The following is a 22,015-nucleotide window of genomic DNA, read 5'->3' on the forward strand; positions in this document are numbered from 1 at the left end:
GGACTACTTGCTGAGGCTAAAGGTTCCGAGGACGAAGAGGAAGGATGCTTCGGCTTGGAGGAATGCTTCTTGGGCAGTTTGAGAACTACCGCTGGAAGTGTCTGCTGAGGTATCTGACCTGAAGGAAGCTCAGGAGAAGACTTGGCAGATTTACTCGAGGTCGAGGACATTCCAAACGAGGAAGGTCTGATGAGAGTCAAGGTCGAGGTTGTGGAATCAGGAGGATACCCCGTGGCAGGCTTGACCGAGTCGGAGGTTGAGGCTGGAGTGGGGGTTTCCATAGTGAAAATCTTCTCTACTTGCACTCGACGACGTTTAAGGCTCGAGGTTGAAGGGTAGCACAGCGAACGCACGACTCCGGGCAATGATCAAGCTCCAAACACTGAAGGCACCAGCGGTGTGGGTCAGTGAGGGAGATCGCACACTAGCACTAGCTCCACTTCTTAAAGCCCGTGACCGGCCAGGACATAGAAGGAAAAATAGCCGCCACAAAATCGAAGCCCGCAGGCTGAAGGCGTGCAGCAAGGCCCGCTATCACTTGACGAAAAAACAACAAAGAATTCTACTTTAAAAAAAAAAAAAAATAAATAAATAAAAGCACAGCGACATGGTAATAAAGAAATAAAACACGAGCCGTGTTGAGAGAAGGCACGAAGTGAACTAAGTTCAGTGCAAAGCGTCAAAGACAGCCTTCTCAGCTCCGCGGAAAACTGAAAACTGAGGCGACACGCCTTGTGCTGGGTAGGAAGGCACTCGCGCATACGCAGTGCGACAGACTTCAAACTTCTGAGTTTCTTCAAGCAAGTCTTCTTGCGAGGCTGTCCACATCCGGGCTCCATGGATGACGTCACCCACATGTGAGAATAGGCTGCCTGCTTGTCCTGGGATAATATCTGTTACCAGAGTGTGGTAATTCTCATGTTAAGCTTAGGCTCCTAAGCAAACTGGTTTTTTTTTCAACAGGTCTGTAAAAATTAAAGCTGCTAACCAAACAGAAGTCACACATGCACACGTGAGGCAACATCTGCCCTTGAAACAGATTACTTGATTACCTTCTTGGTTGCATGTTTGTATTTTTTCCATTTTGTGTAGATACTATCATTAGAGATATAAACCATTTGTATAATCAGAAGCTTTATTGATAAGTAAGGAAGAACATAGATCGTTGAATTTATTACAATCAACAGTATTGTATTACCATGGTCCTAGAAAGCACACTGATCTAGGCATCTGGTTAGAATCAAATACAGATATGACAATGTGCACTGTGGCATTAACAGATACAGCCTTTTGGCAATTACGAATGATTAGATAGCTTTAATCATATCACTAAATGATGTGATATGATGAGTGACCCAGGCCTTGATATTTTGACCTGATTAATGTAATTCTGTGCATTCTGGCTTGCCACAAAATCCAGAAATTTGTAAATTACAGAAAACTAAAGTACATTCAAGATTTGTGACTTTCTGATTTGGGCTCTTCATCAGTAAATCTATGATCTATTGGGTAGAGTTTAAGTTACTTTTATTAACATTTTAAATTCTTAATATGCTTATGAAACAGTCTTTCAAAATAAATTAGATTATATATTCTCTACCTGTGAGTTTGCATGCATTAAGGTAGAGGGTTTGCTAATTATTCTGGTGAGATTAGAGGCTTGCTGGATGAAATACCATCATGCAAGGATGATCAGCAATTAAGATTTTCAGATAAAACTTGGTTATTTTAGCAGGGTTATCCTGGGTAAGTTGAGATAGGATTTGGATGGGATAGATGAGATACAGAATATTTTGGTTATCGTTTAAAAAAATGTCCATGAGGAAGCTGAGATAGTATTGCATCCTCTATAATAAAACCCTAAACGCGCATGCGCACTTACGATGCCGTGATCCCTGCCGCCGTAATGTGTGCTTCTGTGCCGCACATGCGCACTGCCTGCCTTCTGCCCCGATCTTCGATGCCGACTGACTTCCTGCGCTGCCGCTGCCGGGACACCTCTTCTCATCCCCGGACCAGTAAGCGCAGCAGCCGTGGTTTCATCTTGCAACCGCAGGGCATTTGCTAGGCTGGTCTACTTCGATAATGCGAGATGGGCCGGCCTAGCAAAAGCCCCGAGGCTGCCAGGCTAGCGGATGCTGGACATGGGGAGCAGGGAAAGGAGAAGGGGTACTACTGGACAGGGGGAGCAGGGAAGGAGTGCTGCTGGACAGGGAGGGAGGTAAAAGGAAGGGAGAAGGCCTACTACTGGACAGGGGGAGCAGTGAAGGGGTGCTGCTGGACAGGTATTGATGGACATGGGGAGCAGAGATGAGGTGCTGCTGGACAGGTAGGGGTAAAACGAAGGGAGAAGGGCTGCTGCTGGACAGGGGGAACAGGGAAGGGGTGCTGCTGGATATGGGGGAGGTAAAAGGAAGGGAGAAGGTCTACTACTGGACAGGGGGAGCAGGCAAGGGGTGGTGGACAGCCGAGGAAAGAGAGAGAAAGAAAGAAAGACAGACAGACAGCGGCCAAGGAGAGAGACAGAAAGAAAGAAAGACAGACAGAAAGCAGCCAAGGAGAGAGAGAGAGAGAGAAAGAAAGAAAGACAGACACATCTATTCTAGCACCCGTTAAAGTAACGGGCTTAAAGACTAGTTTTTGTATATGGCCTTTAAATTATACGAGTGGGATTTAAGAGACATATTGGACTAAATCACCGTAAACGTCTTAGGTTCCTTTAATAAAATACCTCTGTTTTTCATTTATATGTGCTTGAAAAGACGTTAATGGACACCTATGAATTCTTCAGAACATGAGCAAGGCATGCCTTTTCAAAATGGTTTAAGATTTATACTTATGGAAATAGTCCAACATCTTCAAGTACAGATTTTAAACACTTCTGTATTTTTTGTTAGAAAAAGCATGAAAGTGAGACTGGTTTCAAGACAAAGTTGTATTACCTTCTATTACATCCCTCCTAGCCACCCCTGGACTGGGAGGAGCTGCAGCACCTTTTCAGAGAAAGAACAGAAAAGCTATATTTTGCACAAAGAGCAATGCATTGCACAAGGAAAGAAGAGAAATGACAATCATACATTAAGTTCATTGAGAAGTCAGTTTCAGATGGTATAGAGAAATGGATAAGGGGTTCACCTTGGGGTACACAGAAGAGGCACCAGAAGAACAGGTGAAGACAACATTTCAAAACACATATGGAACCACCTTTATTAACAGTGGTATTTGAATGCATGAACAGTCCATAGCAGTGAAGAATACTTACCCGTATTGGCCATTCTCTGAAGAGAGTATTCTTAAAGAGTTACATTGATGAGTCAATGGTGCACATACCCACTTATAGGCATTTCCACACCTTTCTAGAAATTCTCATCTGCATGCACTTTGTGCATCCATGTGGTGTCTAACAGTCCCCAGTCCTCTGTCCCTTTAGAAATATAGCCAGAGAACAAAAAAGTTATCCCCCCAAAATATGAGCTTGTGCGACTCCACCAGAAGAATACTCTCTCTGGAGAACAATTGCATTTAGCAGGTGCAAGACTAAGTGTGGAAAGTAGAAACACTTTCTATAGACAAAGATAAGGAAATAACTGCTGATACACTGACAGGACAATCTGAGAATCTTAGCAACAGTGGTAGGGATTGGAGGATTTTATAAGTAGCCACTACATCTATTAAATACACGTTTCAAAATAAAAAAAAGTTAATCTTGATTGTTGAGAAATATAAAGGTATAGCGTAACATCATGTTATAATCTTGGAAATACTGGTACACTGATGACTTCATGGTATCTATCCTTTCTGAGAACATGTACAAAGTCTGCAGGTGAAATATACCTGCAGACTCTGCACCTACATAACTGCTTTGAAAATTATGCCTAAGTGCACTTAATTGTTTTTATACAATTTAAATATTTATCCATCAAATCTGATATTCTGTCTACAAAGTTCTTTGATTACATTAATAGAAAGAAAAAAAAGAAAATCAATTTTAGGACTAATACATAATGAAATAAAATTATTTTAAAAACTGGCAATGTTTACACATTTTAAGATTCTGGAGCATTATTTTTCAGTTTTTTGTCATTACATTTGGCATCTCTCAGATATTTAAGATAGCTCTGCCTGTTGGAACAGTGCTGTATCTCAGTACGATGAGTTTAAAGGAGCCTTCATTAAAGAACTGTGCACATTTTTGATTGTAAGCCACTTAGGTGTTGGTGGGTAATAAATTTCAAAATAGCTCTAAACACTGGGCTATTCATGCAAGTGACCAAATTCACATAGGATATTTGTCACTATCATGTAGGGACCCTGCATTTTCTCCCTCTATTTCTCTTCTCTTTTTGCTTTTATTGTCTTGAATGATTGCTCTCTGAAGTATGATATATGCTTATCCTATTAAGATATTGTAGTTCTTTTCATGCTTTTATTTTGTGTTTTAACGCTATAAACCACCTAGATCTGCAAGCTAGCATATGGTGTTATAGTAAGCTTTAATAAACTATAAACCCAGACCTCCTCACTTGTCTGTCCTGAAGGACACTTCTTTTATCTGCAAAATTGAAGCATACATGGTCTGAAATCTGTTTCCATGAATTTCTATCTGCTAATTTTTGGCTTATGCTCATAATTCACTTCTGTTGACAGAGTCCTGCATGTTAGTTTTATTGTTTTATCAATTTCCTAATTTTGGAGAAAGTTAGAACTGGCATCCGTAATTCATGTAAACAGACTTGGTTTTAAGTGAGTGCATACATCCAGCCACTGAACAAACATGTCTGTATTCAGCAGGAAAACCACAAACACAAAAATGTATGACAGTGCAATTTAGATCAAAATGACTGATCTAAAAAAACCCAAAACAAAACCCAACCAAAACCCCCAAAGAAAACAAGCAAAGAGTGGGATGGGACAATAGACTTTCCAAAACAGAAGGAGCCAAAAGGGATTATGTAAAATAAATGTATATTATATCCATTTGCATGTGGGACTTGTAGCAATATCAGTAGATATGTGAAACACTCATTTTTTTAGTGGATTGAAACTTCTGCTTCAGATACTCCTATTGTTCTAGATTATATGGTCTTTAGCACTGTTGGCATGCCGCTGAACGTGGGATGCTCCTGCCTGTTTCCCAACACCAGATACTGCACCAAGGCATTCAGGAGATTGGTTGCTCTCTTTCAGGATTCATCTATTTTGGTATTCTCTATAAGCTTTCCAGGGAATCAAGCCTGATAGATAATGGGCATGCAATGCTCATACATAAATCAAAAGCTGGTGATTTGTTATGAGTGAGAGCAAGGTTAATCATTACCTTCAAATTCTTTTCTAGCAGGTACTGGACTTCTAGCCCCTTATATCACATAAGCAGGAGCAGCAGCAGAAAGAAAAGAATAGCAAAATCAGAAGTGGTGTAGTTTTTATACAGATTCCCAGGCTGCTAGAGATTGAGGTCATTTTGCTGGGCCAATAAAAAGTAAGTTGAAGCCCATGAGTTTTTTAGATTGTATAAGTCAGTGCTTCCCAAGCTTTTATCTGTTATTTTCTTTCCTTACATTCTGTGAACCCAGGATTATGTGCCCCTACAAGCAGATGTAGACATAACTACTGATTTCCCAATGCACTAAACACTGGTATAACAAATAGTATATTTGGGTGGGTCACCTGCCAGTATCTTTCTGTCAAAGCTAAACTAAGATTCAAATATCGTACTACTCACAACCATGCTCCTTAAAAAAAATTGGAGGGGAGGGGTGCAAGGTATACTGAAACCAGGCTCTCCAAACACCCTGGCAGTGGCGTACCAAGGGGGGGGGTCTGCCACAGGTGCACGCCCCAAGGGGGTGCACAGCCGGCCACCCTCCCTATTCTGCCGCTGCTGCTTTCCTTAACCAGCAGCAGTGGCAGTAAACAAGGGTGTCCGCGGGTGCTCACTCCGGCGTTCTACAGCTTCTGGCCGGCTCCCCTACTCAAAGCCACGGGTGTCAGCTCCTCGCGCGATCCACAGCTGATGTCAGAGAGAAGGCTTCCGATGCAGCCGCGGATCACGTGAGGTGTAGACGCCCACGGCTTTGAGCAGGGGAACCGGCCAGACATGCTGGGCAGGAAAGACAAATGTTGCTGCTGCACAGGGAAGGGGGGAGAAATGCTACAAAGGCAAGGGGGGAAGACATGCTGCTACTGCTGCAAAGGGAAGGGGGAGGGTAGAAATGCTGCACAGGGAAGAGGAGAGGGTAGAAATACTGCACAGGCAAGGGGGGAGACATGCTGCTACTGCTGCAAAGGGAAGGGGGGAGGGTAGAAATGCTGCACAGGGAAGAGGGGAGGGTAGAAATACTGCACAGGCAAGGGGGGAGAAATGTTGCAAAGGCAAGGGGAGGGAGACATGCTTCTGCACAGGGAAGGGGAGAGGGTAGAAATACTGTACAGACAAGGGGGGATATATTAGAGAATCTGGCCCTTAATATGTTATGGATCTTCTAAGAAAAAGCTTAAAGCTTTGTTTTCTAATGAAGTTTTTAAGTAAAACTTGGAAAACTTAATTAATATGGCATACAATAAAACAAAAGAAAATTGTTACTTCAAGACTTATTTGGGTGAAGCAGGTAATCAAGTATTAGTAAAGTAACTTAAATTAAAATGGGAGGAGCTATACTGTTGGGCTGGAGGGAGGAGAAAGGAGAGGGTGATGGGAAAATGCTAGGTTACAAATGAAGGGGAAAAAGAAAGAGGAGGTAAGATGCTGGACCCAATAATAAATGTTTTAAATGCAGACTTTCATCTTAATTTAAAAAAAAAAATTAGAGGACGATGGGAGTAGATGAGAATTCACTGTGGGCATGAGGAAGCAAGATGAAAATGTGCCTTAGCATCAGATACCCTTGGACTGGCAATGGCTGCTGCTCTTCAAATATTGTCCAAGACTAACTACATTTTTGTATTTCATCCATGAGGCTGCACCAAGTAAGCCCTCAGTTTCTCCAGACTCTCAGCACTTTTCTTAAATATGCTATGTCAGCCTTGAAACTGAAGCCTTGGTCATCACCAATTCTCCCTTACATAGACCTGCAAAGAGGACAAAAAGCCTATCTGATTTTCTGAAAGGGTTGGTCAACTTAAAATATCCCAATAAATGTCTGGCCCTCTCTCTTTCTCACATGGTTGCCTTCTGGAATGTTATAACCAAAACCACCTGGTTTACATCAATGAGAATGCCACAAAATAGTCCAATAGAAGAAACAACCCATGAACTAAGCACAAGCAAAGAAAACAGTGGGTCAGGACAAAAGGCTTTCCACCAGAGCCAGCTGGGTAAAAACAATCTTTTATTCCAGTCCAAAATAAACACTTTTACTGTGTGTTTATTTTGGACTGGAATTAAAGATTGTTATTTTTACCCAGCTGGCTCTGGTGGAAAGCTTTTTGTCCTGACCCACTGTTCTTTTTGCTTTTACATCAATTAGAGACACAACCAAGGCCAAGGAGGAGACAATACAGATGGTCACCTCCTCTTCAGAGAAAGCACAGTTACTTACAGGATAACAGGTGTTATCCAGGGACAGCAGCAGATAGTCTCACATATGGGTGACGTCATCCACTGAGCCCCGGTACGGACAGCTGCAAAAGCGCATTGGCATGAGTGAGTGCCTTCCTGCTCAACATAGACACGCGGCTCCTCAGTTCAGTAAGCTAGCTAAGAAGCTAACCAGGGGAGTTGAGTGGGTTGTGAGAATATCTGCCTGCTGTCCCTGTATAACACCTGTTACAGTAAGTAACTCTACTTTATCCCAGGGTCAAGCAGGCATCATATTCTCACATGTGGGTGACCTCCAAGCTAATCAGAATAGGATGGGGGGAAGGTTGGCCTTTAGGAAAACAAATTTTGCAATACTGCTTGGCCGAAGTGCCCATTCCATCTGGAAAAAGATTCCAGACAGTAATGAGAGGTGAAAGTATGAACCGAGGACCAAGTAGCAGCTTTACAGATCTCATCAATAGGGGTAGAGTGAAGAAAAGCTACTGAAGCTGCCATAGCTCCAACTTTATGGGCTGTGACACGACTCCCCAGTTGTAGTCCAGCCTGAGCATAACAGAACGAGATGCATGCAGCCAACCAATTGGAATTCGTTCTCTTGGAAATAGGATGACCCAACTTGTTAGGATCAAAGGAGACAAAAAGTTGAGGAGATGTTCTATGTGGCTTTGTCCTGTTGAGAAAGTAGGCCAATGTCTGCTTACCATCCAAAGTGTGAAGAGTCGTTTCTCCTGAATGAGAATGAGGCTTAGGGAAGAATACAGGAAGAACAATTGATTGATTGATTGATTGAGCTGAAACTCAGTGATGACCTTAGGAAGGAACTTTGGATGAGTACGAAGCACAACCTTGTCATGGTGGAACACTGTGAATGGTAGGTCCACCGCTAGCGCTTGAAGTTCACTTACTCTTCTGGCAGAAGTGAGAGAAATGAGAGACAACTTTCCAAATAAGGAATTTGAAATGAGCCATTCACATTGGTTCAAATGGAGGTTTCATCAACTTAGCAAGAACCATATTGAGATCCCAAACCACTGCAGGGGTTTGAGAGGTGGTTTGACATTGAAAAGTCCTTTCATGAATCTGGAGATAAGGGAATGATCAGTAAGAAGTTTACCATCCACTGGTTGATGAAAGGCAGTGATAGCACCGAGATGGACTTTAATGGATGTACAGACAAATGAAGGAGATAATCCAAAACTGAGGAAACAGAAATGGATTTCGGATCCTGGTGATGAAGGAGACACCAAGCAAAAAAATGGGTCCATTTTTGCTGATAACACTACTGAGTGGCAGTTTTCTGGAAGCTTCCAATATGAGCGTGACAGGCTGAGAAAGGTGAAGATCAACTGAGCTCAGCCCGAGAGACACAGAGTACGGCAGGCAGCTACACCCAGAGCTATGGACTTGGCTGAGGCACACAAAAGATCATACATGGCATCAGAGAGATAAGAAGCTCCCAGCTCAATCTTAGCAACTTCCTGATCCACTAAGGACTAATAAGCTAACTAGCAGTCAAGAACCTTTTCAGACAACCGGAAACAAGCCCATGCTACCAGACCGCTAGAAAATGCTGCCTGGACAGCCAGGGCAGCCATATCAAAACTGCATTTAAGTAGAGCTTCCATCTTATGGTCCTGAGGGTTTCTCAGGCTGAGCTGCCTTCCATTGGCATGGTACGTCTGTGCAAAATAGTTGAGACCATCGCATCCACAACAGGAGACTTAAAAACTTGTCTATCACCATCAGGAATGGGGTAGAGTCTGGCCACAGACCACGCCAAACGAAAAGGTGCATCCAGAACATTCCACTGAGCATGCACTACATCCTGAATATCCTGATGCACAGGGAAAGAGCGGGATGATGACTGGATCCCTCTATGAAGAGGGTCCACCACACAAGGGGGGTCCTTAGCTTCCTCTTCAACATGTAAAAGAGAAGACACTTGAAGTATGAGCTCCTGCAACTCTTCCCATTGAAAAATACGCACAACAGACATGATGTCCTCACTAACCGGTGCCTTCAAAAAATCTCCATCCAGCACATCCAAACCCTCTAATGGATCCGGAAAGTCCTCACCAAGATCCAAGTCCTTATCCTGAAAAAATGTATCAGACAAAAAAGAACACAAACAAGAGGTTGACCCTTGGTACTACACAGAAATGAATCTCAAACAAAAACAAAAACGCTGCGGAGAAGATGATGTTCAAGATGCAGGCTTTATTAAAAGAACAGTTCAATAATCCACATGAAAAATGCCTAGGACCCAAATCATTGGGGACTTGGACCCAACACGGCCCGTGTTTCGACAAAACTGCCTTCCTCAAGGGTCCCTAAGGGTCCCGATACAAAGACTCATGGATTAAAGGTTAAAACCGACTCTGGATAAAACACCGCACAGCTGAGAAATCCTCGAAAGCGGGAAGATTTCTCAGCCGCACAGTGTTTTATGCAGTCATTTTTAGCCTTTAATCCACGAGTCTTTGTATCAGGCCCTTAGGGACCCCTGAGGAAGACAGTTTGGCTGATTTTGAAGTAAAAGCAGACATTTTCAATTAATATGGACATTTACTTTACCTGTTATGATAACAAGATATTGATTTTGTGGTTATGTATATAAAATAAATTTTCCAATAACACAGAATGAATATTAGGCAGAGCACATTTCCAGTACTGTGTAACTTGCTGATTTGTAGCTAAAATAGGACAAATAAATTGCTGCTGATAAATTACCTGATGGAGGGGGTGGTCTTTGTGGGGGGGCAGGACGTGCAGGGGGAGCAGTTGGACGAGGAGGTGGAGGGCGCTTTGGTTCTAAGCTCAACTGGAGAGACTCCTTCAGTAATATGACAGGCTGAAAATCAACTGGAGAACCTAATAAAATGAATCAAACATTTACAATCATTAAACCGTCTACAGTCTCTACTTTCAGCTCAAAAGAAAAACTAGACTGCTTTGGGTGGAGCCAAACTAAGAAAAATAAGTGGACATTTACAAGTGTACAGTGCTGCGAATGTAATCAAGACAGCCTACCTAGGGTATTATACAGAGCAAGACATACATTAATTTTACAAAATTCTAGAAAAAAAGCAGTTTCTAGCTAAAAAGATACTATCTTTGACTTTCAAACACATTAAAAAATTAATTCTGGAATGTATTTTTACCAAGGGAAGAGAGTCTCACATCATAAGCAAAACATACATATCCCAAGAAAAGAAGGGTTTAAGGCATGTGTGGGAATATTAAAGAACAAAACAAAAAAATCAATACTCCAGGAAAACAAAATACATTTCTTTTTAGATGCCCAGTAAGACAAACTCCATGAATTTTCTATTCTCCTTTCTATTGCTTAGAAACTTCATTCACATGGTTTTAAACACAACACTTTGAGATGAAGTGCATACTTTGGGGGGATGACACAGGAGGTCCAGGAGTTCTTGCTGGAGCTCGACTTGGCCTTACTGGGAGGGAAGGTGGAGGTACGTCTGCCATTGTGGGAGATGGACAGGGACTGGACCGAGGTGAAGAGCTTGGAGAAGTTCCAGGACAAGAACATGAAGATGGTTGTAGATGCTGAGGAAGAATTTCTTCGAGTTCTGCACTATAGTCATCAACCTCCCCTGCCAAAATCAATGGACAGCCAGTGAGAAATGAGGTAAGTTAAAGACTGCAAGTATTCTGGGTGACTCTGGTGACATCACAGTAAACTAGGAAAAGAAATCTTCAATGTTTATGATGTCACCAGAACCCTGACACACACGACAGATCACAATTTCCTATTTCTAACTGCATGTAATACCATTTGAAAATTTAACCATTTCCACTGTATCATAGGTCTTTTGTATACAGCTAAAGTAAGATTTCAACAGATAGTAAAATATAAATAGGAGGCATGCTATGAAGATATTAAGTAGTAGATTTAAAACAAGCCATAGAAAATATTTCTTCACTCAACATGTAAATAAACTGAATTTGTTGCTAAAGAATGTGATGAAATCAGCTTAACAGGGTTTAAAAAAGGTTTGCATAATTTCCTAAAACAAAAGTCCATAAGCCATTATTGAAATGGCTTGGGGAATCCACTGCTTATTTCTAGGATAAGCAGCACAAAATCTGTTTTACTCCTTGGGATCTTGCCAGGTACTTGTGACCTGGATTGGCATTATTGAAAACAGGATACTGGGCTCGATCGAACTTTGGTCTGTCCCAGTATGGCAGCTCTTATGTTCATTAGTGATTTTGTTTTTGTTATTGTTAAAACTTTTCTTTCAAATCAGATGACAATGAAAGGAGAAATTAGGTTCTTACCTGCTAATTTATTTTCTTTTAGCTTCTCCAGACCAGTATAGGAAATCAGCGCAGGACAAGGCAGAAAGCGCAAAGGTTGCGCTCCTGCGTCATTCTGCTAGCTAAAGACACAGGCAGCCGTCCTGGAGACTGCGCTGGACCACCACTACAAAAGGTACCGGATTTGGGGGGGGGGGAGGGCTGCGGGCAGCTTCTGGCGGCTTCGGGATTCAGATGGCTTCTGGTGGCTTCGGGCGGCTTAAGGATTCGGGCAGCTTTTGGTGGCTTTGGGCAGTTGCGGGTGGCTTCTGGATTCGGGCGGCTGTGGGTTTCTGTGGCTGCGGGCTTCTCAGCACCAGACGCACCAGAGACACTTAGATGTAGAGGAGGAAATACCAAGAAGAAAAAAATTCTGAACCAAATTTTTTTTTTTCTTGGTTTTTCCTCCTCTACAGGTGGGTGCATCTTATGGTCCAGTGCGTCTTATGGTTCGAAAAAGCTGTAACCCGGGTGCTCTCCTGCAACAACTTCACCCGAATCAACCAGTAGTCCAGGTAGGGATACACCAGAATGCCTCTGAACGCAAGGCTGCCGCTACGACCACCATCACCTTGGTGAACATCCGGGGAGCTGCGGCCAGGCCAAATGGAAGTGCACAGAACTGATAGTACTAACCCAAGTTTGCAAAGCAAAGGAAGCGCTGATGGGAGGCCCGAATGGGAACATGCAAGTAGGCCTCCGTCAGATCGAGAGAAGTCAGGAATTTCCCTGGCTGAACTGCCTGAATGACAGACCGCAGTGTTTCCATGCGAATAGAGGGAATTCTGAGAGCCCTGTTGACCCCTTTTAAATCTAGGATGGGCTGAAAGGTCCCCTCCTTCTTGAGCACCACAAAGTAAATCGAGTACCTGCCGGTTCCACACTCCTGAGGGGGCACTGGAATAACTGCTTTGAGATCTAGCAAGCGTTGGGTCTGGCGAAAGGCCTGTGTCTTCCATGCTGCCGGCATCAGCTGTTAACAAAAATCAGCTGAGAGGGAATCCCTCCGGGGGCGGTGGGGGAAAATCGGGCTTCCCTCCTGCTCCATGTCGACTCGCGAGGCACTAAGGCCGGGGAGCCCTGGAAGCCTGCAGCCTCTGCCAACGGAGCTCCACGACCGTACCGGCCCAAACAGCTGTTTTCAGGCCGGCCGTGAGTGCCTCGCGTCTGGACCAAATTGTGCACCATTTCCCCTGAGAAGTGCTCAATTGGTCCATATGCTACCTAGTCCAAACAGGACCCACCCAAGCTTAATCCAGCACAAAAACGGGGACTAGGATCCCTAAACAAAGTCCAACAGCCCTACCAAGGGAGATGGGTACACTCACTCACACCTGCTGGAGACTGAATGAAGACTGATAGGAATAGGGGAAGGTACCTATTATGTATTAGTCCACAGTTTTGTTTTCAGTCTCTACCTGCTGGTCATGATTGGGATATATACCCGCTTGTAAGATTTCCTATACAGGTCTGGAGAGTGCTAAATAATGTGATATTTTCCCCTACATTTGCTACTTTTTACACATTAAAATCACAGTAGCAAATGTTACTATATCACTGAACTGCTCCAAGAAAGCAACTTCTAGCTTTGTTTTTAACTCCCCCCCCCCCCCCGGGTTCCTTTTTAAACTGGCTGCCCTTTTAAAAACACCTCTGCTCCCATAGTATCATTTTAAATGCTCCTTAAGCCTGGTGGTCCAGCGGTGTATCGGTCGGCAGGAGCGTGCTTTCTGCGCTCCTGCCTGGGCCCGCGCTGCTTTCTGAATGGCTGTGTTTCTCTGTGTGCTATCCTGTATTTTATGGCGCTCATTTTTATTTTTAATAATTTGAAATTTTATCAATGTAAACTGCTAAGAACTATTGTAAGATTTGGTAGTATACCAAATTTTAACAAACATAAATATATATGCCTTCCCGGCTAGGTAACCTGCTTTGGAATTATCCTCCCTGTGGCACACTGAGGATAAAACACAGTTACTTACCATAACAGAGACAGCAGGCAGATATTTTCACATCCACAGACCCCTGGTACGGCCACTTTAAGAACTTGAGAAAGTTTGTGAACTGCCTGCACTGTGCATGCGCGAGTGCCTTCCTGCTCAATGTAGACTCACGGTACCTCAGTTCCGTAAGCAAGCTAAGAAGCCAACTAAGGGAGGTGGGTAGGTTGTGAGAATATCTGCCTGCTGTCCCTGGATAACACCTAATCTAATCTAATCTAATCTAATCCTTAGGTTTGTATACCGCATCATTATCCCAGGACAAGCAGGCAGCATATTCTCACATGTGGGGACTCCCTAGTTACTAGAATGGGATGGAGGGAGTGTTGGCCATTAGGAAAATGAATTTTGCAATACTGCTTGGCCGAAGTGACCAGTCCGTCTGGAATAAGATTCCAGACGGTAGTGTGATGTGAATATATGAACTGAGGACCAAGTAGCACATTTACAGCTTTCATCAATAGGAGTGGAGTGTAGGAAAGCAACTGAAGCTGCCATAGCTCAGACTTTGTGGGCTGTGCCTCGACTCTTCAGTTGGAGCCCAGCCTGAGCATAACATAAGGCGATACAAGTTGCTAACCATGAAGAAATAGTTCTCTTAGATACAGGACATCCCAACTTATTAAGATCAAAGGAGACAAAAATTGAGGAGATGTTCTATGTGGCCGAGTTCTCTGTAAGAAATAAGTCAAAGCTCATTTACAGTCCAAAGTATGAAGAGCTGTTTCTCCAGGATGAGAATGAGGCTTAGGAAAGAACACTGGAAGCACAATGGATTGATTGAGATGGAATTCGGTAATTACTTTTGGAAGGAACTTCAGATGAGTGAGAAGCACAACTTTTGTCATAATGAAACAATGTGAAGGGTGGATCCGCCACCAGTGCTTAAAGTTCACTTATTCTTCGAGCAAAGGTAAGCGAGATGAGAAAAACCACTTTCCAAGTGAGGTATTTAAGATGAGCCAAAGACATTGGTTCAAAAGAAAGCTTCATAAGTCTAGAGCAGGGGTAGGCAATTCTAGTTCTTGAGAGCCAAAGCCAGGTCAGGTTTTCAGGAGATCCACAATAAATATTAAGGGGATTCAAAGAGGGATTGGACAAGTTCCTGAAGGATATGGGGATTGAGGGATAGAGATAGGATCATGAAAGGGTATAGATTAGAAGAAAAAAAAAAAGGGATTAAAGGGTTTTAGACAAAGGATCACTTACAGGTCATGGACCTGATGGGCCACCATGGGAGCGGACTGCTGGGCGCAATGGACCCCTGGTCTGACCCAGCAAAGGCAACTTCTTGTGGATTTGCATCCTGAAAACCTGACCTGTTTCTGGCTCTCCAGGACCGGAATTGCCTACCCCTGGTCTAGAGAGAACAACACTGAGATCCCAAACAACTGGAGGTGGTCTGACATTGAGGAACAGCAGTTAGAGGTTTACCATCAACTGGGCTGTGAAATGCATTGATAGCACTGAGATGAACTCTAATCTAAGTGGTCTTGAAGCCTAAGTTGGATAGATGTAGAAGATAATCCAATACTGAAGAAATAGAGGTGGATTTAGCATTATGATGACGAAGAGTACACCAAGTGGAAAACCGTGTCCATTTCTGCTGGTAACACTGCAGCATAGACAGTTTTCTTAAAGCTTCTAAGATAAGTCTGACAAGATGAGAAAGATGAACCTCAGACAATGTCAGCCCGAGAGGGACCAAGCTGTGAGGTGTAAAGATGGAAGATTAAGATGCAGAAGAGATCCGTGACTCTGCGTGAGAAGAGATGGAAAAATCTGAAGAGGCATTGATTCCCTGATACTGAGTTGAAACAGAAGGGAGAACCAGGGTTGCCTGGGCCATCGAGGAGCTATCAGAATCATTGTGGCCAATTCCTGTTTCAACTTGACAAGCGTCTTGAGGATGAGAGGGATTGGAGGAAACGCATAGAGAAGCTTGTGCGTCCAATCCAGAAGAAAAGCATCCGCTTCCAGCCGTTGAGGAGAGTAGTGCCTGGAGAAAAATTGGCCTTCAAAAAATGGCTATTAAGATTCAATGTTAAATTTCAGCCCTAGTCACTCAAACATAAATAACAGTCCAATAAATTAGACCCAGGCTAAAGACACCTTCATCATTCATTTAAGGTTACTAAAAGGTAGCCTCAGCCCCACCACTCCACCGCTAAATCAATGTTTCATTGCGGGAAGAATTGCGTGAGAACTCATCACTGGCTGCCTCTAACAAAATTTTTTATGCCAAAAATTAGTTATATCAAAAAGTCTTCATGTACCTCAATAATAATAATAAATATTCAATGCTTTAAAGCGTCATTGTACTTAGCTTGTTTTTATCAGCCAACGTCCGGGAGTACTCTTCCCGGGAGTAATTCTTCCCGCAATGAAACATTGATTTAGCGGTGGAGTGGTGGAGCTGAGGCTACCTTTTAGTAACCTTAAATGAATGGTGAAGGTGTCTTTAGCCTGGATCTAATTTATTGGAGAAAAATTGGGGCAGCTTGTGATTATGGGGGGACACAAACAGATCTATCTGAGGAGTCCCCCAGAGAAAGAATATATGATGCAGAACTACAAAGTTGAGCATCCACTCGTGTAGCTGAAGAAACATACTGAGTCTGCGAGAGTTTTGTTCCTCTTGAATGTATACTGCTTTCAAAAATATGTTGCGAGCAATCGCCCAGTTCCAAATCTTCTGGGCTCTTGACAAAGGAGAGAGCCTGTACCTCTCCTTGCTTGTTTATGTAATACATTGCCACCTTATTTTCCGTGCGGATTAGAAGGACGTGGTTGGTCACAATGTGTTGAAATGCTTTGAGAGCTTTTGAGAGCATTGTAGATCGCTCTCAGTTCTAAGAGATTGATTTGGCAAAGCTGATCCTGGGTAGACCAGTGACCTTGAGTGCAAAGATCGCCCAGATGAACTCCCCAAGCATAGGTGGACGAGTCCATGGTTAGAACCTTCTGATGTGGAGGTGTTTGGAATAAAAACCCTCTGAAAAGATTGGAAGAGTTCATCCATCACTGTAGAGATTGTCGAAGTGAAAACGCGACTGTAATGTGTTGAGAGAGTGGGTCGAGAGCTTGAGACCACTGAGATGCGAGAGTCCATTGAGGCGTCCTGCGATGAAGTCTTACAAACAGAGTAACATGCACCGTGGAAGCCATGTGACCCAAAAGTACCATCATTTGTCTGGCTGATATTGATGGAAGATAAGTCTGATGGCAAAGCTGAATCAAATTCTCTTGTCTTTGCTAAGGGAGAAACACTCTGAGATGAATGGTGTCTAGCAGAGCTCCGATAAATTGCAGATTCTGAGAGGGTTGAAGTTGGGATTTGGGAAAACTGATTTTTGAACCCCAGCCACTGAAGGAGAATTGTGAATTGAGTTGCTGCTATCACCCCTTGCGAGGTTGGATCTCTGATCAGCTAATTGTTAAGATTGGGAAACACCTGGAGACCCTGAGCCTATAATGCTGCTGCCACTACAACCAGACACTTGGTGAATACTCTGGGAGAGGATGCAAGGCCGAAGGGTAGGACTCTGCACTGATAATGGTGCTACGCTACCTGAAATCTGAGGATTTTTCTGAAGGTCGGATGCACTGGAATATGAGTATAAGCTTCTTTCAAATCTAGCGAGCATAGCCAGTCATTATGATCTAAGAGGGGATATAAAGTTGCCAGGGACAACATACAAAACTTTTCCTTCACTAGAAACTTGTTCAGGCCTCCGAGATCTAAAATTGGACAAAGACCTTCCGTCTTCTTTGGGATGAGAAAATACCATAAGTAAAATTCCCAATTCCTCTGGAGAGGTGGAACTTCCTCTATTGCTTTGAGAAGAAGAAATTCTATCTTCCAAAGAAGGGACATATGCTGAGGGTTGAAAGACTCTCTTGGAGTATGATCTGGAGGTATAGTGATGAAGTGAAGAGAGTATCCCTCTGGAATGACTTTTAGAACCCAGATGTCTGTGGTTATCAATTTCCAATGGTGATAGTTCAATTGGAACTAACCTCCGATTGTTTGAAGAAGAGGTGGGGAAGAAGTACAGTGGTTATGTTCTCCTAGAAGCTCGTCAAAACGACTGAACAGGCTTTGGAGGAACTGCTGATTGAGATTTCTGAGGGCACTGTTGCTTCTGCTTTATCTGTTGCGGTCTAGGAGGAACAGCTGGTTTTGAAGAAAAACGCCTTTGATATGAAGAAGGCTTAAAAAATTTAGAAGTTGAGGGCTTAGGCTTGGATTTAACCAAAGCATCCCAATGTTTCTCATGGTCAGTGAGCTTTTGTGTAGCATTTTCAATAGAGTCACCAAAAAGCTCCTCTCCTAAGCAGGGAATGTTAGCTAATCTGTCCTGAAGATTGATATCAATGATATGAGACTCTTAGCCATGCGAGACGTCTCATGGCCACTGACATAGCTGAGGCTCTGGAAGATAATTCAAACGCATCAAAAGCAGATTTTGCCATATACCTTCTAGCTAAGCTATCTATATCCTCTTGTCCCTATATAGTTTGTCTTCTTGTATGCTTCTATTAGTATCCCCTCTTCCTTTTATAGTTCTTTTGTCCTCTGTAGTCCCTGTCTTTAACTTCATGTCCTCCTCCTATACTATGAATGTCCTTTTATAACCCGATCTGTGCTATTGAGAGGACAGGATAGGAATCTAAATAAATAAGGGTGCGAAATATATGATGACATTTTTGCAGATTTTGAGAAGGAATATATCTATCAAAAGAAGGAATGTATCTATCAAAATAAGGCAATTTCCGAACTAGATGCTCGATATAGCAGGAGATATAGAAATTGTAATTTAGTACTCTGTTCGTCAACATGGAATTTTGGAACAGGCGACATCCAAATTTGTCCATAGTGCGCCCTTCACGCCCTAAGGCATAGATTCTTGATGGAGTAGATTTTTTCAAAGTCGACTCCACCACTAATGACTGGTGCTGAAGCTGTGGTTTGTCAAAACCCAGTGAAGAAATTATTTTATACAGAGAGTCTAATTTTCTGGGAGCCATTGTAATGGTGAGGGGTGTTTCCCAATTCTAATGAAGAGTCTCTTTGAGAATACCATGTAATGGTAGTCTGAGGAGTTCTTTAAGAGGCTCATTGTAATCTAAGGCCTCCAAGTATTCAGCACTGTAGGAAGAATCAGCTTCTAGCTTGACTGGTAGCTCTTTTCCCAACTGTCCAATAAATTTAATGAAATAAAGTCTTTCAGTAGGAGATTTAGCCCTTGGTGGAGACTTCTGTGGAGACTTTTCCGAAGGAGTATCATAAGCCTCCGTTGTAGAGTAAGACAAGTCCTCTGCTGAATCAGACTAAAAGGCAGAGTCATAAAAGGGCTTTGGTGAAGGAGTGCATTCAGAAGATCGATGCTTACATTGAGTATGGTGCCAATCTGATGACGATGATGAGGTATGATGAGAAGCTCTTTTTCTCTTCAATGAATGTGAGGGAGAACGATATTTTCTTTTCGAAGCACAGGAAGAACGACGATGCTTACCGGCCTTACGAGCGTTGAGAGGAGGAGGGGGAGGAACAACAATGTCTCGATGAAGATCGATGTCTAGGTGTGGAGCATCAATGCTGTCCTGGAGTGCCAGTTACGGTACCACTGGATCTGATAGCCTTATGCTGAGGCTGGGCCAGTACTGAGGGAGTCGATACTGAACATAAGAACATAAGAAATGCCTCTGCTGGGTCAGACCCGAGGTCCATCGTGCCCAGCAGTCCGCTCACGCGGCGGCCCAACAGGTCCAGGACCTGTGCAGTAATCTTCTATCTATACCCCTCTATCCCCATTTCCAGTAGGAATTTGTCCAATCCTTTCTTGAACCCCAGTACTGTACTCTGCCCTATTGCGTCCTCTGGAAGCGCATTCCAGGTGTCCACCACACGTTGGGTAAAGAAGAACTTCCTAGCATTTGTTTTGAATCTGTCTCCTATCAACTTTTCCGAATGCCCTCTTGTTCTTTTATTATTAGAAAGTTTGAAGAATCTGTCCCTCTTTACTCTCTCTATGCCCTTCATGATCTTGTAAGTCTCTATCATATCTCCTCTAAGTCTCCTCTTCTCCAGGGAAAAGAGACCCAGCTTCTCCAATCTCTCAGAATATGACAGGTTTTCCATACCTTTTATCAGACGTGTTGCTCTCCTCTGAACCCTCTTGACTAACGCCATATCCTTCTTAAGATACGGCGACCAATATTGTACGCAGTACTCCAAATGCGGGCGCACCAACGCCCGATACAACAGCAGGATAACTTCTTTCGTTCTGGCTGTAATACCCTTTTTGATTATACCAAGCATTCTATTCGCTCTCTTAGCGGCCGCTGCACACTGTGCCGACGGCTTCATTGTCATGTCCACCATTACTCCCAAGTCCCTTTCCAGGGTACTCTTATTCAATAACATCCCTCCCATTGTATAGTTGTACCTCGAGTTTCTGCTCCCCACATGTAATACTTTACATTTCTCAATGTTGAACTTCATCTGCCATTTCGCCGCCCATTCTTCTAATTTGTTCAAGTCCCTTTGCAACTTTTCGCAGTCCTCTGTAGTCCGAGCTCCATTAAATAGTTTGGTGTCATCCGCAAATTTTATTATCTCGCACTTCGTCCCTGTTTCTAGATCATTTATGAAGATATTAAATAGCAGCGGCCCGAGCACCGAGCCCTGCGGGACACCACTCGTGACCCTCCTCCAGTCGGAGTAGTGACCCTTCACTCCTACCCTTTGTTTTCTACCCTCCAACCAGTTTCTGATCCATCTATGTACGTCTCCTTCCACCCCACCTGGGGTAAGCAATTTGAATACAGCACCCAACTCTGCTTGGAAAAGTGCATCAAGCTTTTCACGAAAGGAAAGCACCAGTACCTCTGGCTTATCTGAAATTACTATCGGTGCCGCAGCTTGCCTCGATGAGGATGCACACCTCGATGTTGAGGCAAGCCGCAAAGGTGGTCGTCGCTGCTTGGATGGCATCATGGGACTCGATGCAAGATCAACCTGTGATGCCATTTGGGAGCTAGAGGCTTCTTAGCTGGCTTATTGGACAGAGCGAGGTCTTCCGACACCGGCGTCGATGTCTTCAACATCAAAGGTTGTGATATCTTTTCGGTGTCCATGCTGGTCCCGAACAACTTCTTCTATTGAAGTTTCCGGCTCTTGATGGAACGTTCTGCAGGGTAGAACACCGAGCGCCGGATTCGACATGGTGGTCAGGCCCAAGGCGCTGCAAGCACCAACTGTGTGGGTTGGTGATAGAAATTGGCCTTTGCACCTATTGGCTCCGTATTCAACGAACTAACGAATGGCTCCGAGAATGGTGCAGAGAAATGAACTTTGGATTTCTAAACCACGGCGAGACGCTCCAGGGACTACAAGGACCAGATGGACTCCACCTAACCAGAAGAGGTAGAAACGTATTTGGACATCGATTGGCCCGCCTACTCCATAGGGCTTTAAACTAGGTAAGTTGGGGGAGGGTACATACTTATATCCCAGAGCAGTAAGAAACCACCCTGAGGAGGCAAGTCGCACTCACACTACCAAGTCTAAGGTAAGTACCAATGACATCCACATTAATTCAGGGAGCAATATCACTGATAATTTAGGAGCCACACTAACTCATAAAGTAAACTCTTCACAGAAATGGAGGGCCATGTATGTTAATGCGCACAGCTTGGGCAATAAGATTCTAGAATTAGAGACTGAAATAACAAATGCTGATCTTGACGTGATAGCGATATCTGAAACCTGGTTCACGGAATCACATGGGTGGGATATGGTTATACCAGGGTACAACCTACTTCGCTGCGACCGAGTGGGTAAATTGGGAGGAGGAGTAGCGCTATACACTAAGGAAAGCATCAAAACCACCAGAATCACAGATGTTAGATACACTGGGGAATCCCTCTGGGTGAACCTGGCCAGAGGAAATGAAAGATGCCTATACCTTGGTGTGATATATAGACCTCCCAGGCAACAAGAGGACAAAGACATGGAATTAATCGAGGACATAGAGAATATCACACTGCGCGGGGACTCTGTAATGCTAGGAGACTTCAACATGCCAGATGCAGATTGGGACACACTCTCCGCGACTACGGGTAGCACCAGAAGAATATTAAACTC

At 43.6% G+C, this 22,015-nt stretch overlaps 1 protein-coding gene across 4 annotated transcripts in view; it reads right to left on the reverse strand.

Annotated features, from left to right (window-relative positions):
* Positions 1-22,015, reverse strand: part of SYNJ1 (synaptojanin 1) — a 266,393-nt gene that overhangs the window by 59,205 nt on the left and 185,173 nt on the right. For 3 of the 4 annotated variants that reach the window (XM_033947942.1, XM_033947940.1, XM_033947939.1), the window contains exons 23-25: positions 10,942-11,157; positions 10,271-10,411; positions 2,943-2,993 (exon numbers count right to left, since the gene is read on the reverse strand). In XM_033947942.1, the coding sequence (XP_033803833.1) occupies positions 2,943-2,993; positions 10,271-10,411; positions 10,942-11,157 (408 nt within the window). The remainder of the gene's footprint in view (positions 1-2,942; positions 2,994-10,270; positions 10,412-10,941; positions 11,158-22,015) is intronic. The other variant, XM_033947941.1, reaches the window with a different exon arrangement.

The sequence above is a fragment of the Geotrypetes seraphini genome, chromosome 6 (assembly GCF_902459505.1).
Source record: "Geotrypetes seraphini chromosome 6, aGeoSer1.1, whole genome shotgun sequence".
In the NCBI taxonomy this organism is placed as follows: domain Eukaryota; kingdom Metazoa; phylum Chordata; class Amphibia; order Gymnophiona; family Dermophiidae; genus Geotrypetes; species Geotrypetes seraphini.